At 45.5% G+C, this 16,609-nt stretch overlaps 1 protein-coding gene across 1 annotated transcript in view; it reads right to left on the bottom strand.

Moving 5' to 3' along the window:
* The window catches only part of LOC144495843 (uncharacterized), a 54,736-nt gene extending 53,611 nt beyond the window's left edge, over nucleotides 1-1,125 (bottom strand). Inside the window, exon 1 of the mRNA XM_078216459.1 lies at nucleotides 1,029-1,125. Coding sequence (XP_078072585.1) covers nucleotides 1,029-1,044 — 16 coding nt within the window. The 5' untranslated portion in view covers nucleotides 1,045-1,125. The remainder of the gene's footprint in view (nucleotides 1-1,028) is intronic.
* Between the last annotated feature and the right edge of the window lie 15,484 nt (nucleotides 1,126-16,609).

Raw genomic sequence — 16,609 nt, 5'->3', positions numbered from 1 at the left:
CGGCGTTGGACTGGGGTGAACACAGTAAGAGTTTTAACAACACCAGGTTAAAGTCCAACAGGTTTATTTGGTAGCAAATACCATTATGGTATTTGCTACCAAATAAACCTGTTGGACTTTAACCTGGTGTTGTTAAAACTCTTACTGAACTCTTGCTTAGTCAGTATAGCAAGCAGGTAGGTCATTTTCACCCTTTGTTTGAAATGACCAAAACCAGATACCTTCAAAGAAATTGGAAATCAGGAGATATGTATAATGCAGAACTGATCCCACCCAACATAGATTGTTTAATATTATTACCACAAGTTAAAATGACCCCCTTTTCAACCCTCAACATGCCAGTCAAAACTTGGTGGAGGAACATTATGATAATTGTCAATCAAGGCTAAGATTCAAACTCAGATTTCTAATTTAGGAGCCGAGCATTGTAATGTTATGTTGACTGAATGACCAAGCTTTATTCATCTTATTTATAAAGCATGGCCTACCTGGGATCTGCATCACTTTATATAAAACAATGACAAAATAAATATCTAAGAATTTCCCAGATAATCTTCATAATCATCTTTCCCTCTTTGGGCACAGAACATTTGCAAACTTGTCATACATTTAACTTCTTGTATAAGACAAATATGTAACCACATTATACACCGACATCAGTGCTGCAAAAATCTTTCAGCCCATGTTTCTCTGTACTCTTGTGTAAAATTCTATAGTTCTAGATTATTTTAATTGATACTTTCAGCATAATTAGCTTTAATATTGTCTTTAAGTGAATGTATTAATCTTGAAACTTTTAGGCAACATGATAATCTCTCTCACTTTTAGATGCTCATTGCACAAATAAGAAAAATAATAATCTATTTTGATGCAGTGTTACATTGTGAATTGCATCTCAAATACATATACAACATTATTGCAGCAAAAGACGTAACGATAAACATTTGGCTGAAGGTCCATTTGAACATTATCTAATTTTCAATGTCTGTTAATCACTGGAGAGAAGGGAAATGAAATCATCGTTTTACCTGAGAAGGAATTCATGTCGTTGTTATCACAAATCCCGAATCACTGGCCTCTTGTTCTGCTACACTGAGCTCCTAGTTCTATGTACCTAGTATATTCAACATTTTATGGAGCAATGCTTCTTATACCACAGGTTTTGGGTGGAGTTAAGCTAATTTTCATTTAGCAGAGGAAGCATATAATAAACAATTTACCAGGAAGTATTAGAGAAGGTCTGTCAGCAGAATCTTTTGGAGTAAATAATGCTTTTGAATCATTTGTGCTGCACCATAAGATTTCACAAGATATGTTATCAATGTAGTGGAAAACAATTAAAAATGGAATGAAATAAGAAAAGTAAAAATAAGAACAAATAAATCTATTCATAATATTTCTTAATACAGATTCCAAAAGGCTTTCTAAGGAAATTAACAACTCTGTTAACTGGTAATTGAAATCCAAGCCTATCCAATATCTTTTGACAAAATTCTTTAAATGATCTTCTTTTGTTAGTCAGTTACCTGTATGGATTTCTTTTGAGTTAGAAATATAAGAAACAGAATAGTACAGAAAGTTGTGATTGCTTCATTTATATGTGAAAGCTCAGCCAATGGCTCACATCTGATGATATTTTATTTAACTTGCCACATTTGGAAGAGTGGAGATTTGTGACAATTAGCTAATGCCTGCAAGTGTGAGCTCATGAACACAAGCACAAACCACAGTCTTCAAATCTTATTCCTTTCCTATCATTTGTTTTGAAAAACCTATTCAAGTCCATCTGATGTTGATAGGAGGTAGTGGCGTGCTGGTATTGTCACTAGTAATCCAGAGACTGAGGTAATACTGTGGGCACCCAGGTTTGAATCCCACTATGGCAATTTAATTCAATTAAAAAAAATCTGGAATTAAAAGTCTAATGATGAGCATGAAACCATTGTCATAAAGTGTTGGGCATCCTTCCTGAACCGTGACCTCTCCCAAAGCATCCCCCCTTCATGACCCCCTGCTCATGATGTCCCCCCCCCCGCCTCTTCATGAGCCCCCACCATGACAACTCTTTCATGACCTCCTCACTCCATGACCCCCCCCCCCACCACCCCACCACCCCACCCCCCCAACAATGCACCAGCTCCCTCATGTCCCAGCCCCTTTGACGCTGCCCCGACACCCTGGCAATGCCTACCTGCCAGTGCCAGCGTGCCACCTTCAATGGCCTCCAGGCCTCCCCCGCACTCCTGCCCAATGTGGCCATCACGCCTGGTCTCTGTGGAGACCAGTAGTGATTCTTGCCATGCTATTGCTGCACCCAAGTGTATGAAAATCCCAGGAGGAGGGAGATCTGGCCTCGGATGGATTCAGCGACAGGAATTCTCTGGCTGTTCACATCAGTGGGATTCTTTGGGCCTGCTGCAGAGAACGGAGTTTTGGCTGAGCGCCAAATGCTCCGTCCTCACTTTCACCGGCGACGGAAATGTTCCAAGAGTGGTGGATGGGAAGAGACCGATGAGGTTTTACACCAGCGCAGAATGCGCTAAACCACTCGCCCACAATTCTCTGGCCACACTCCGTTCTAATGCATTCTGTGCCAGGCATTGACATGGCCAGAAAATCGCAGCTCGTGTTTCTTTCACTTGACTTGCCTCTTTGACGTACTGTGTAAATGTAAGTTGTTGTACTGCCTTTGCCGTTGAGGTTATAAGGCTTGGCAGAGACACCAATCCAATGTTCACTTCTAATTTCTTGTGTGACACTCAAATGTATTTCAAATACACTCACATCTGTTAAAAGGTAAAAATATACAGAATGTATTTAAACACATAATAAATTAATAACTCAAACCTTTTTTTCTCCAAAAAAGGATGTGTAAAATGTCCAAAAGGAATGTCGGTAATCTTTATTGATTATCCAACAATGTTATAACTGAGGAAATGGCATAATCAGTTTTGTTTGTGTGTCTAAGAACTGCTCGGAATGAGATCAGGAATTATATTTGTCAATTTTAATACTGTAAAGTGCTTCTTTTGGCTAACATTATTAGACATTAGGGCTGGGATTCTCCCAAAAAGATTCTAAGTGCTGAATTCATGTGAAAACGGGAGTAAATCCCACTGGACTTTTCAGGTTGAATCTCTCACACTCGGAGCACTACAGAGTGCCTCGGGGAGATTGACTCTGAAAATCAGGAGGTGGGGCCTATTCCTGCTGGAGAGGCCAGAAGCATAGCACTGAGTGGGCCACTGCACATGCGCCGATCTGTCAGCGCCGATCTGTCAAGTCTTAGCTGTAAAGCTTCGCATTCTAATCAGTATTCTGTAACTTGATTTTGTGTCTCTGTGCCTTGTTTGTGAGCCGATATCCACTCCATCTGACGAAGGAGCAGCGCTCTGAAAGCTAATGGCATTTGCTACCAAATAAACCTGTTGGACTTTAACCTGGTGTTGTTAAAACTCTTACTCTCGGTTGCTGGCCAGCCCCGCAACCCGCCTCACTGGCTCTCCGACTCTCAACAACCCTCCCCCTCTCCCCACATAGCTGGCCCCCCAAATCTCTCTGGGCAAGCCCTGATCTCCCGGACATTCCCCCCCCCCCCCCCGCCAATGACAATCCTGACCCATTCCCCTCCCCAACAGTCCTAACCTCCCTGAGCAAACCCGACTCCCGACCCCACCTGGATGGCCCGTCCCGATCACCATCCACCCTCCCTCTGCCTGCGATCCCAATGAAGAGTGGCAGCGGATCCCCCCCACCCCCACCGATTGCCCCCCAACATTCCCACCCCTAATAGGTCATGCTCTCAATAGCCCCCACCCCCAACAGGTCCATTCCCCAATAGGCCCCACCCATTTGGCACTGCCCAATGCCCGGTTGCTAGTGCCAAAGTGCCCCTTAGGCATTGCTAAGTTTACCCCTTGGGCAGTGCCAGGGGGACTGGCTGGCACTGCCCAGGGGGCACCCCCCTCATCCCCGACCTCCTGTGGGTGCCTTCATGGCCTCTGTTCCCTCCAGCGGGGTCAGGCTGCCTGCTCCCGGTTAGCGGGGAGCTGTTTTAAACACCGCTGGAGGGAACCACTCCTGGCGAGGGGGGGAGACGCTAGCAGGCCTGGAGACTTCAGTCTCCTCTGACTGGTGAGAATCACATCAGGGCTTGCATCTGGAGCTTGCTCAAAGAATCAGTGCAATTCTCTCTCGTTTTGGCACATAGAATTTTCTTGGTAAGATTGAACCCAACATGTTTGTTTGTGAAAAGGAAATCATGTTTAAATACAAAATAAACTTTTTGAGTAAATAACAAACAAGGTGGATCTGGGGAACCTTTAGATGTAGTGTACTTGGAGTTTTAAAAGGCATTTGATAGGGTGCCACATAAAAGGTAAGAGCGCATGGTGTAGAGATAACATATTAGCATGAATAAGCTTTGCTAACAGAAAGCAGGAAGTAGAAATAAATGGGTCTTTTTAGGGCTGGTAAGCTGTAACTAGTGGAGTGCAACAGGGATCAGTACTGAGGCCTTGAATGTTTACAATCTATATCAGTGACTTGGATGAAGGGACTGAATGTGTGGTTGCTAATTTTGCTGATGACACCAAGAGAAGGAGGATAGTAAGTTGTCAAGAGGAGGTAGAGAATCTGCAAAGGAATATAGATAGGTCAAGTGAGTGGACAGAAATTTGGCAAATGGAGTATAATGTAGAAAGTATGAATGTGTCCACTTTGGCAGGAAGAATAGAAAATCAGTATTCCATTAAATGGAGCGATATTGCAGAACTCTGAGATCCAGAGGGATCTCGGTGCCCTGGTAAATTAATTACAAAAAAAGTTGATATGCAGGTACAGCAAGTAATTGGGAAGGGAAAGGAATGTTAGTGTTTATTGCAGAGGGAATGGAATATAAAAGTAGGGAAGTTTTACTGCAGTTGTACCCACATAGGGCCTTGGTGAGAGCACATCTGGAGTACTGTGTATCGTTTAAGTCTTCTTATTTGAAATAGGGTATAATTAAGTTAGAAGTGGTTCAGAGAGGGTTCAAAAAATTCATTCCTGGGAGGAAGGACTTATGAAGCCAACTTGAGCAGGTTAGGCCTGTACCCATTGGACTTTAAAAGAATGAGAGGTGATCTTAATTGAAACATATAAGATCCTGAAGGGACTTGATAGTGGGGATGCCAGAGGGGTGTTACCTCTTGTGAGGGAGACTAAAACGAGTGGACACAGTTTAAGAATACTAGGTGTCCCTATTAAGCTGGAAGTGAGAAACAAAAGATTACTCTCAGAGGGTTGCTAATCTGTACAATTCTCTTCCTCAGAAAACAGGGGAGGTTGGGTCTTTGAATTTATTCAAGATGGAGTTAGATAGGTAAGGGAGACAGGAAAGATGCCTTGATGCCACAACCAGATCAGCCATGATCTTATTGAATGGCAGAACAGGTTCGAATATCCTCCTCTTGCTCCTAAATCCCATGTTTCTGTGTTCCAACTACCTGGATGGACGAAGGCCAGACACAGGAAATACCGCCATTTGCAAGTTGCCCTATACATTGCACACTATCCTGATTTGAAACTACCTCGCTGCTCCTTCATTGTCACAGTGTCAAAATCCTGGAACGCCCTGCCCTAGCAGCACAGTGGGTGTACCTACATCACATGGACTGCAGCTGTTCAAGAAAGCGGCTCACCTCCACCTTCTCAAGCCCATTGGTGAAGGGCAATAAATTCCAGCCTGAGAAACATAGAAACTAGAAGCAGGAGTTGGACATTCGGCCCTTCGAGCCTGCTCCACCATCCATTTTGATCATGGCTGATCAGCAAATTCAATATCCTGATCCCCCCTTCCCTCTATATCCCTTGATCCCTTTAGCCCCAAGAGCTAAATTTAATTTCTTCTTGAAATCACACTACATTTTGGCCTCAACTACATTCTGTGGGAGGGAATTCCACACATTCACTTCTGTTTGGGTGAAGAGATTTCTCCTCACATCAGTCCTAAAAGATTTATCCCTTATCCTCAAACCCCTAGTTCTGGACTCCCCAACCGTCAGAAACATTCTTTCTGAATCTACCCTGTCTAACCCTGTTAGAATTTTATAAGTTAATGAGTAACACTTACAATCCATGGATGATTATATAGGTAAAATGTTGAAAATCAGTATGTACCACTCACATGGCACAATTCATTGTTTTAGTTCATTTTTGTAAACATCTGTGAAAGCGATCAGCCAGTTTATGATTAAATGTGTCATGATTCAGCTCTTTTTAATTGTATATTTGATGAACTCGTAAATGTAGCCACATAAATTCCAGTCAGACTCCATGGGATCAGAGTAGAGTAAAAATATATTTTCAAACTGTCATTTTTTCAGCTTGCATTATCTTAATTTGAAAAATTACAGCTCAGTTTGTAAGACTATTTTGGACAGTTTAAATGCTAATGTGTATTTTGCAGTTGTTAGCTTGCATTCTGCAGTGTAGGGGGAATCCTGAAAAAGAAGGCCTAATCTCAAAATTAGAGTTTGAACAGTTAGGAATGAAATCAGAAGGTATTTTTTCACGCAAAAGATTGTATAAATCTGAAACTCTTTCACCTAAAATCCAATGGATGCTGGGCCAATTGAAATTTTCAGGACTGACATTTATTGTTGCGTAGGAATACAAATGAATGTAAAACAAGGCAGGGAAATGGACTTGAGGTATAGTTCAGCCATGATCTAATTGACAGGACAGCCTCAAAGAACTGAGGAGTACCTGAAAGGAACAAAAACAGTAAAACAGGGAAATGTGAAGGCTGGTCTGAACTGGTCTTGTAAACGTTAAAATGGAACACCAGTAATACAAGGAAATAAGAATCGTGGTCCTGTTATCTATTTAAGTGGTTGCATGATGGCTTTAAGAGCCAGTTACGTGATTTGATCATGAGGTCATTGGGGTGTTTCACAGGCTTCTGTCTGAGTTTCATTTTCTGTTCTGTGCACAGAACATAATCTCTTTTCCTGTTGCTTGTTATTTGAATCTTCGCTTGCAAACCACATCTACTTTTTGTAACAGGGGGCGGCATGATGGCACAGTGGTTAGCACTGCTGCCTCACAGCACCAAGGACCCAGGCACGATTCCCAGCTTGGGTCACTGTCTGTGTGGAGTTTGCACATTCTCCCCGTGTCAGCGTGGGTTTCGTCCGGGTGCTCCAGTTTCCTCTCACAGTCCGAAAGATGTGCTGGTTAGATGCATTGGCCATGCTAAATTCTCCCTCAGTGTACCTGAACAGGCACTGGAGTATGGCAACTCGGGGATTTTCACAGTGACTTCATTGCAGTGTTAATGTGAGCCTACTTGTGACACTAATAAATAAAGTTTTTTTAAAACTTTAAGGTCCAAACTATTCTTTCCTTCTGGGAATTCTGTTCCGATAATGTAGTCATGATGTGGAGATGCCGGCGTTGGACTGGGGTGAACACCAGTCCAACGCCGGCATCTCCACATCGTGACTACCATCGACACCGCAAACTGCCGGCTCTAAGTGGAGAGGATCTCCGAGAAGATCACGCATATCGACACAGATAATGTAGCCCACTTATAGCACTTTTGTCTGTCCTACAACCATCTGAAAGTGGGCGTACCCCAGCTCTGTCGATCAATGTTGATCAAGATCCTGTTATGTTGACAGAATCCAAGGTCTTGTTAAGGCTTCCTGACTGAAGCATCCACTGAACAAAATGATGAATGAACGGTTGTTGCACCTCTTGGGCTTGTCTGGGATGATAATAAGGGAAGGACAAAAGGTGACGGGTATGGAGAAGAGTGAACTTAGAGGAGAGAACATCATTTTAATGGTGGGATTATATTGAAGGTAGTGGAAATAGCAGAAGATGATCAGATAAATTTAAGACTGGTGGGATGCACTGCGAGGACCAAGAAAATCTTATCACCATTTTGAGGAAAGACCAGGGTTGGAATTCTCCGGCCGTTCACGCCAGCGGGAATCTCTGGTCCCACCAGCAGTGCACCCCCGTCCATGGGTTTCCCATCGGCATGGGATGACGTCAATGGGAATTCCTATCAATAGCGGCTAGAGAATTCTGCTGCTCGCGAACAACGCATCACCTCCCGCCAGCGGGAAACACGCGGCTGGGAGGCGGGAGAATCTTGCCCAAGGAGTGAGAGGAATGAGTACAGGAAATGGGGCAGTTCCTCTCCCAAGGTGCTGTCTGTCATAGTGTAATACAGTGCTGGGCTCAGCTAAAACGGGGACAATTCAGAATCACCGGTGTAAAAGGTCGCATCATCAGAGCACATGAGCCAAATAAATCGGCAAGAAGGAATGGAGTCTTCAAAAGAAATGGGGTAGTAAGAAGTAAGTTCATCGCCAGCTTTGGGGGAAGGAGAGAGGCAGAGAGAAACGGAAGGGAAGGGAAGAGTCATAGATGGATCAAATATCGTGAATGGATATATGGAAGTTTGAAGCAGAGTTAAGGAAATTAATTCGATCAGACCAAGAGCAGGACACATAAATTGGGAGAAGGAGTCTGCAACTGGGCCTGAGAAAGAGATCAAAGTGTCTGCTAATATAACCTGCGGGAAACAGATATAGCAAGGACCCATGCAGACTTCCATAGTGACACTCTTCATTAGAAGGGTCAAATGTAGCCAATTAAGGGTATGAAACATGGCATTTGGTTGGAGAAGTGCCCCTGGTGGGAAAAGGAGTGTGGTGGGTGCCAGCTCCAATGGGGCTCAGGATTTAAAAACAGCAAAGGCTGATCCCTGAGGGCTGCCAGTGAACACAGAGGGAGCAGTGCTGGCAAAAACTGAAGCTTGGGATACAGTTATGGCCTCTGGACCGACTGGGTATGTCAGGCAGGAGGACAATGCCAGTAGGCACTCTGCCCCTGTTTTTCTGACAAGTACCTATACATTCTGGTTGAGGAAGTATGTGCCAGGAATGAAGTCCTAATGCCACAGGATGGCAAGAGGAGACCATACACCTCACTAAGAAGGCATGGACAGAGGTGGCAGCCTAGGTCAGTGGGCATGATTTGATGCGTCACAGCTGGATACAGTACACAAAAGATTTGACAATCTTCTTCACAATGGTGAGTACTGAGTTGGTACGTAACTGTGCAGAGATGTACTAAGTGGTAACCATTCATCATGGTTCTCATGGGTCTAAGAATCTGTGCCAATGGCACTGAAACCTGCGCCAGCCAAGGCTGGTAGATCTGCCTGCTTGCCTTGGATGCATCGAAGGGTGAGGCGTTCTTATCTGACATGCACCTCAATCTGGTTCTCAGTAGGGTTGGGCCAGGTTGAAATGGTTTTGCAGGTAAAGGTTGGGCGAATGAATTATCTTCTGTCCATTCAGGAGAAGGAAAGCCGTAACAATGTTGAGAAAACACAAACGGCTGGTAAGATGACCAACCTCCTCAGAATGACCAAGTGTGAAATGGAACCCTGGAGCATGAGTGTCATTGTGGAGAAAGGTCCATAGGTTGTGGAGAGGCAGGGGTCTTGGCGGAGGTTAGAGCCTAGTAGACAGGGATGAGACTGATAGAGTGCAATAAATGTAGGGACATCTCATCTCAAATAAGAATTTCCAATGAAGATTGGCAATTAATAATCCAACCACAATGCCTCCAGTCTGTTTGACAGGCACACTGACTATGTGATGATTGAACGCACTGATATATTGTTTTTCTCCTTAGATGAGTCATCCTCAAGAGGCGACTGACATCCTGTGGACCCTCTTTTAACTTCTGAGGACTATCCCAGCCAGATCCACCTGTGTCACACCCTGTCTCGGAACCAGCACAGACATTGGCATGCCGGTGGTCATGAGGTGATCAGCTCAGATGGCAGAGGACAGTGGGGAGAGCACTGCACACTCACGTGAGGAGTTAGCAGAGACAGAGAGTGCCCATTGTGCCAGCAATCAGAGGACTGCTGGAGACCAGCAACGTGCTGAGTCAGGACAGATGCTGAGCCTCTCTAGTCATCAATTTGGCATGTCCCGCAGGACACGTGGAAAAATCTGTAAGAGATCCCTGAGGGTCTGCGTGTCAGGATCTCTGTTATGGAGGAGTCGTTGCAGAACGTGAGCACTGCCTTGACCCTGAACTCTGAGAAAAAAGCCTCCTCCATTGAGAGGGTGGCAAGTCCCATAGAGAGGCAGCTCCGGGAAAAGAATCAGGGGTTCCTGGGGTCGCGCTCAGACCTGCAAGCCCACACACTGGCAGTGACATCAGCAGATCACTGACAGTGTGAGAGACGGACGAGGCACCTCGCGTCTCCGCTAGGTACCCATCCATTAATGGTCAGCAGGGAGGTTCAAACCAACTTCACGCTGGTGGATAAGCTGCTAATCGTCTCTGTATGCTTTTCTCAGAGCACTCTGGATGACAGCAGCATCTCCTCTGTTCATTTGCCAGTGACTGTGATATCTGATGAGGCCACAATGACTGAGACCCGCCCAGCATGGCACTGGACATACCTTAGCAGTCAGCGCTTGCACTGGCTGCACTGACCATTGGATAACCGCCAAGGTCATCAGGACCAAGAGGTCAGCACAGTCAGCAAGCTCATCCATTGGCACCTTGGTGACCACATGACTATAATTCATGGCATCCTGGATGCAGGGAACCCAACAATTGCTGCAAAGCCTCTGATCTACTCAATCTGGATGGCTTTGTCAGACTGGAAATGAATGAAGGTCATGACCTGTTTGAAGAGAGCTTCAGTGACCAGCTTGAAACAACTGTGGGCTGCAGATTGGGACACAATACATCAATTCCCCCAATAATCCCTGGAAAGAACTAGTGGTGAAAATGTTGATGCCTACTGTAACCTTTAGACACACTGGCATAGGGTGGCCACCCACACGGTTGGAGGCAATCTCTGGCCCAATCATCCCCCCCATATGGGGGCTACAGTTTGTCTAGTGAGGCAGAGCCTCTTTCGGGACTGGACCTCAGGCATGTTGAGGTAGCTGGAGCACTGTAGATTCTGGCTGCAGAATAATGGCATCTTCTGCAGCGCCTTCTGCCTTGCACTTCTTGCTGGCCCTGCACCCCAGGACGTGGAGGTTTGCATGAGGAATTTCGAGGGAGGTAAGGACAGCTGGGAGGCCTTCCCGTCTATTCCCACAAATCACTCTCTGGGATGATACCTGCACACACCTGGCCTTCTCTTCCCTCTGCCCCTCTCTCCCTCTTCAGAGGATGTCCCACCCGTGGAGTAAGCAATCCCCATTTGCAGAGATGCAGTTGGCACCCTCTCGTGCACTGAAGGGTGCACTCAGCAGAAAGCCTCCAAGAAAGTTGGAAAAACAGAGGAGTCCTCCAAAAAAATTGTTACCAATGCAGAGAGTCCAACAGAAAACACAGAAAAAGCTATGAAATGTCAGCAATAAATCAGCTGCAAACTCTTACCAAACTGCTAACCATTCACACTGCCAAGATTCCAATCCCGTTTTATCCTGCCTGAAATATCCATCAGAATGGAATGGCCACCTGAATATATTGCCCATGCAGCGATTGTCAAATCACACTGTGTTTAAAAGGGCTTAATTGCCCATTTAATTGTCGGTGGGCATGCTTCCAACTCCCATGCGTGCCCACCGACTGAAATATTGTGTGAGGGCAATGGCCGATATTTTACGACCTTGCTTGGGCGAGGCTCGTAAAATCCCGCCTGAGGCCAACGGAGAATTCCGTGATTCCAGGGCAGGCGTGGCGGTAAAATTCCGGCCAATGCGTTCATTCTCACGCGAGTTCAGGTTGGGTGCATGCACACAGCAGCAACGTTAAAACCTGGCCCTGGAAATCAGGGGTAAATGAGTGCTCGAGGTGCTTTCAGAGTGGCACGGGGACCGCCACTGACATTTAAATCTGGCAACTTCCACTCAGCTCACCTATTGCAACCAGAAAATGTCTAGACCCATATGTTCAACAGGAAAAATGCTGCTTAACCAATGCATCGTTATTTAACATAACCTGGTTTCTAAAATATGTAAGTTTGATCTTTTCTTACATTTATTGGATTTGCTAGAGCTTTGCCGCTTTGGGGGGATGCATTCCCAGATTGATCTTCTACCAGATGATGCTCAAACTGGGGACCCGCCTCAACTGCAGAATAATTGGTTGCTGACTCTAACAAATGAAAGGACTTTGAGATAAAATGTCCCAGCATTTTACAGAGGAGGAATCCATTATGGTGAATAGGCTGACTAGTGAGTCAATCTGCTCCATCAATTGTGTTCAGCTAATTGTGTATTTGGCAAGCCAAAATGTTTATGCCAATCCTTTGCACTTAGTGGATCTTTAGAGACACTTAGTGGATCTTTAGAGACACTTAGTGGATCTTTAGAGGCCACTCCCTATCCACTCCCGGCTAGACTATTACAGCTCAGAACACTGTCGGACACCATTTTCATTTTGAAGAGTTGTGTTTGTTTTTGTAATGTTTGGGAACATTCAGATTAAATCTCACAGGTGCTGACTACGTAGTTTTAGCACTTTGGATTTCAAACATTTGCAGATTTTACTTCTATATTATATTTTCTCAATGTGTCAGTTCCTGGTCTGTTTTTGCTCTGCTTTCTGTAATGAAATAAGTTACAGTCAATTATATTCTGTACGAAAAGGATATATTCCAACAGGGACTAAAACTCCTCATCCTTTTCTGTACAGTCGGGAATGTGGTGGAAGGGAAGATAATGTTTGCCAATTTAATTGAACATTAGAAGGCCCCCCGATGGAAATTGTAACAACGCAACTCTAAGATCTTACTCTTATTTAAGTTTTGTTATTGTTTGTGGGGACTTTTCTACAGGATGTTGAAATGGAAAAAAAAAAGCAGCTAGTTAATACCACACCAATATAAGTTGCTAAGAGTGAAGTTAGATGACATCACGGGGATTTATTATTACCCATTCTGCTCAGTTCCCAAGGTGAATTTATGAGCCAACCACTGAGCAGCAATCAATAAAGCAAATATGATACTGCACCGTACAGTCAAAAGGGCAACATGCACATTTAAACCGCACAGAGCATTTAATTCCAGTGCCCAGTTCTGTTCACAATGACGCAAGGAACCTTGCAAAGAGTTTGTAGAAGAACTGATTGATCTTTCCATAAAGTGAAATTAGGGAAATTTGTACTTTAACGTCATGAAAAAAAGTGATTGAGAGAATTTCTTAGACATATTGGGTGGCACGGTGGCACAGTGGTTAGCACTGCTGTCTCACAGTGCCAGGGACCCGGGTTCAATTCCGGCCTCGGGTCATTGTCTGTATGGAGTTGGCACTTTCTCTCCATGTCTGCGTGGGTTTCCTCCGGGTGCTCCGGTTTCCTCCTGCACTCCAAAGATGTAGGTTGATTGGTCATGCTAAATTGACCCTAGTGTTAGGGGGATTAGCAGGGTAAATGTGTGGGATTACGGGAATAGGGCCTGGGTGGGATTGTGGTCAATACAGACTTGATGGGCCGAATGGCCTCTTTCTGCACTGTAGGGATCCTATGATTCTATGATACTAGACATATATATATATTGCAAATTTTGCAGAGGAGATAAACACTACTTTAAATCAAGTTCTGGCATTAGGACATGGATCACGGGTTCAAACTGATGGACTATAACTAGTTTCTATAACGTTTCATGTGGTGGGAGGCAGTGCACGATTCGCTGGAGGTGGAATCTTCTTGCCCACCACTGTCAATGGGATTTGCCACTGACTGCATCCTACCCGCAGCAGAGGTGTGCCATCACCGGAACCAGAAGATCTTGGCACACTGCGATCAATGTGAAATGCACTTCCGAGGAGTGGAGGTAAAAAAGATGAATTAATTTCAGAAACGGTTGTATTTTGCAATGGAGAGATTAGCTCAGGTGGGTCTAATAGCTTTCCACATCCATTTAAAACACAAAAGCTAATAGACAGAAGTAATTATCAATAGTACTTTCCACTCTGTAATAACACGCAGTTATTACCATTAAATTATTTGTCACAGGTCTGATTCTGACTCACTGTTGCACTGTCTGCAATTAAATATCATTTTTATAATTACTTTTCATGTTCCTTCATACTTGTTTCAGGATGTTGCAAGTCAAAACAAATATCCGTGAATAATTATAATTTTAATGGAGCATTTACCATTTACCCCAATGCATCTCTATACTGACGTCATCTTTATTTATGTCTAAAATATGTCAGTGTTGGTGTTTCTCTGAAATTGGTTCACCGTATTTGGTTTGTCAGGCTGCTTATCTGCCATCCAGCTCTGCATGAGGAGAAATTTCCTCCAATTAAATATTAGTACAACCAAAGCCATTGGGAGCGATCTTACTGGCTCATCCCGCTCGTCCATCGTCATGGCAAGCCAGTAAGATCGGGCGAGAGGCGGAAGATCGGACTCACGCCTGGTTTCTCGCCTCTCCTAATGTTCCCAGCCCCAATCTGCCGGCGAAATCAGTCTCACGCCTGGGAAGAGCGTGAGGCTAATTTAAATATTCATTAAGTAATTTCAATATAATTAGTGAGTCCCAGACGTAATTGTCTGGGCTCACTTGTACTTAACCCCTTGCTGGTCAAGGTACTCACCGGCAAAGATCATGTATGGGTCCCATCAATGAGGATCAGAGATGAGGGTCTCGCCAGTGGGATCGGAGGCCATTGAAGCCCCACAGGTGGTCAGAGGCAGGGCTGGGCAGTGTCCCTTGGGCAGTGCCAGCCTGGCACCCTGACACTGCCCACCAGGAACCCTGGCACTGGGCAGTGCCATGGGGACAGGGCCTAAGGGGAGGGTGGGACCTGAAGGAGGTGGGCCCAAGATGGGGACCGGACCATGATGAGAGGCAGGGGCGGAGCTCCATCTGTATTGAGGAAAATGAATGACCTTGTTCAAGCTGCAAGAGTTAGCGTCCATCTGTCACATCATGGCATCAGTCCTGTCTGTCACACCTGGAGTGTCCACATCAATCCACTCCCTGACAACCCTGCGGCCTCCCAGCACCGAACCCCCCAGCATCTTCCTCAAATCCCTCTGGTACTCCTCGTCACAACCCCTTCCTGTCTAGGCACGGTGCCAACATATGCCACCTGTCCACACCCCCAACTCCAACCCACGCCCACCAGCCATCGGGCTTTCAATCATTCCCTTTTGACACCGCAGGAGAAGATAGTCCACAATAAAAGGGAGAGGGAGAAGACTGGTGGAGGAATTCCTCAGTTGTGTCCCTCACCGCCAACGAGGACAGAGTAATGGAGATCTCAGGGGGGCCATGCGAGAGAGCTATATGTGCTTGTGTGGTCAGCATGTGCCACAAAAGTGAGGAGCCACAGAACCTTCATCCATATAACCTGCCTCAAGTGAGTTCCAATCTGCTCAGAGACCTGTCCCTCCCTGATACTGAACCAGGTTTCTTGTCTTGCTGGATTAACATCTGATGGGGCCGGCCCATCAGAAGTCAACACCCGCACCCCGTCCCCCACCCCTCGCAACCCCCACCAGCACCCCAGTGGAAAGCTCGAAGGAAATCACTGACCAGGTGTCGCAGACATCACCTGCACCATCCGCCAGCGCAGAGACTTCGATGCGTGGAATTAGCAGACAGATTTCAGGGTCATTATCTGTTGAGCACCGCACAGCTGCTGATGCACATCAACTGGAGGTGGGAATGTCCAAAGGATTGGGCAGGCAAAGATCCCAGGAAACAGCTGGCCCCTTTTAGATGCTGAGCTGCTGGAAAATGTTTTCCCAAAGTTGCTGGAGATGCAGAAACAGATAAGGTGACTCAGTGGCACAGTGGTTAGAAATGCAGCCTCACAGCTCCAAGGACCCAGGTTCAATTCCAGCCTTGGGTGACTTTCTGTATGGAGTTTGCACGTTTTCCCCGTGTCTGCATGGGTTTCCTCCGAGTGCTCCGGTTTCCTCCCACACTCCAAAGATGTGTGGGTTAGGTTGTTTGGCCATGCTAAATTGCCCCTTAGTGTCAGGGTGAAGGGCAGGGTAAATACGTGGGGTTACAGGGATAGAGCCTGCGTGGGAATAGTGCCGGCCTGATGGGCTGAATGGCCTCCTTTTGCACTGTAGGGATTTTATGACTCAGGCGGGGCTGTCAGCAACATTCCCGCAACTCCAATGCCGCTTGGAGGATTCCCACAGCCTTCAGGCGCAGGAGATGGTGTGGGCATTGCATGGCACCCAGGCCAACACTGCAAGGATGGAGACCACAGTGAAAAGCCTGGGGCAGGAATTTGTAGTAAGGAGTCTAACAACACCAGGTTAAAGTCCAACAGGTTTATTTGGTAGCAAACGCCACTAGCTTTCGGAGCGCTGCTCCTCCGTCAGATGGAGTGGAAATGTGCTCTCAAACAGGGCACAGAGACACAAAATCAAGTTACAGAATACTGATTAGAATGCAAATTTCTACAGCCAACCAGGTCTTAAAGATACAGACAATGTGAGTGGAGAGAGCATTAAGCACAGGTTAAAGAGATGTGTATTGTCTCCAGACAGGACAGCCAGTGAGATTCTGCAAGTCCAGCAGGCAAGCTGTGGGGGTTACTGATAGTGTGACATAAACCCAACATCCCGGTTTAGGCTGTCCTCATGTGTG

Source organism: Mustelus asterias, chromosome 7 (genome assembly GCF_964213995.1).
Source record: "Mustelus asterias chromosome 7, sMusAst1.hap1.1, whole genome shotgun sequence".
NCBI classification, from domain to species: Eukaryota; Metazoa; Chordata; class Chondrichthyes; order Carcharhiniformes; family Triakidae; genus Mustelus; species Mustelus asterias.
Note: the sequence above shows the minus strand (reverse complement) of the source record. Positions and strands in the feature narration are given on the sequence as shown.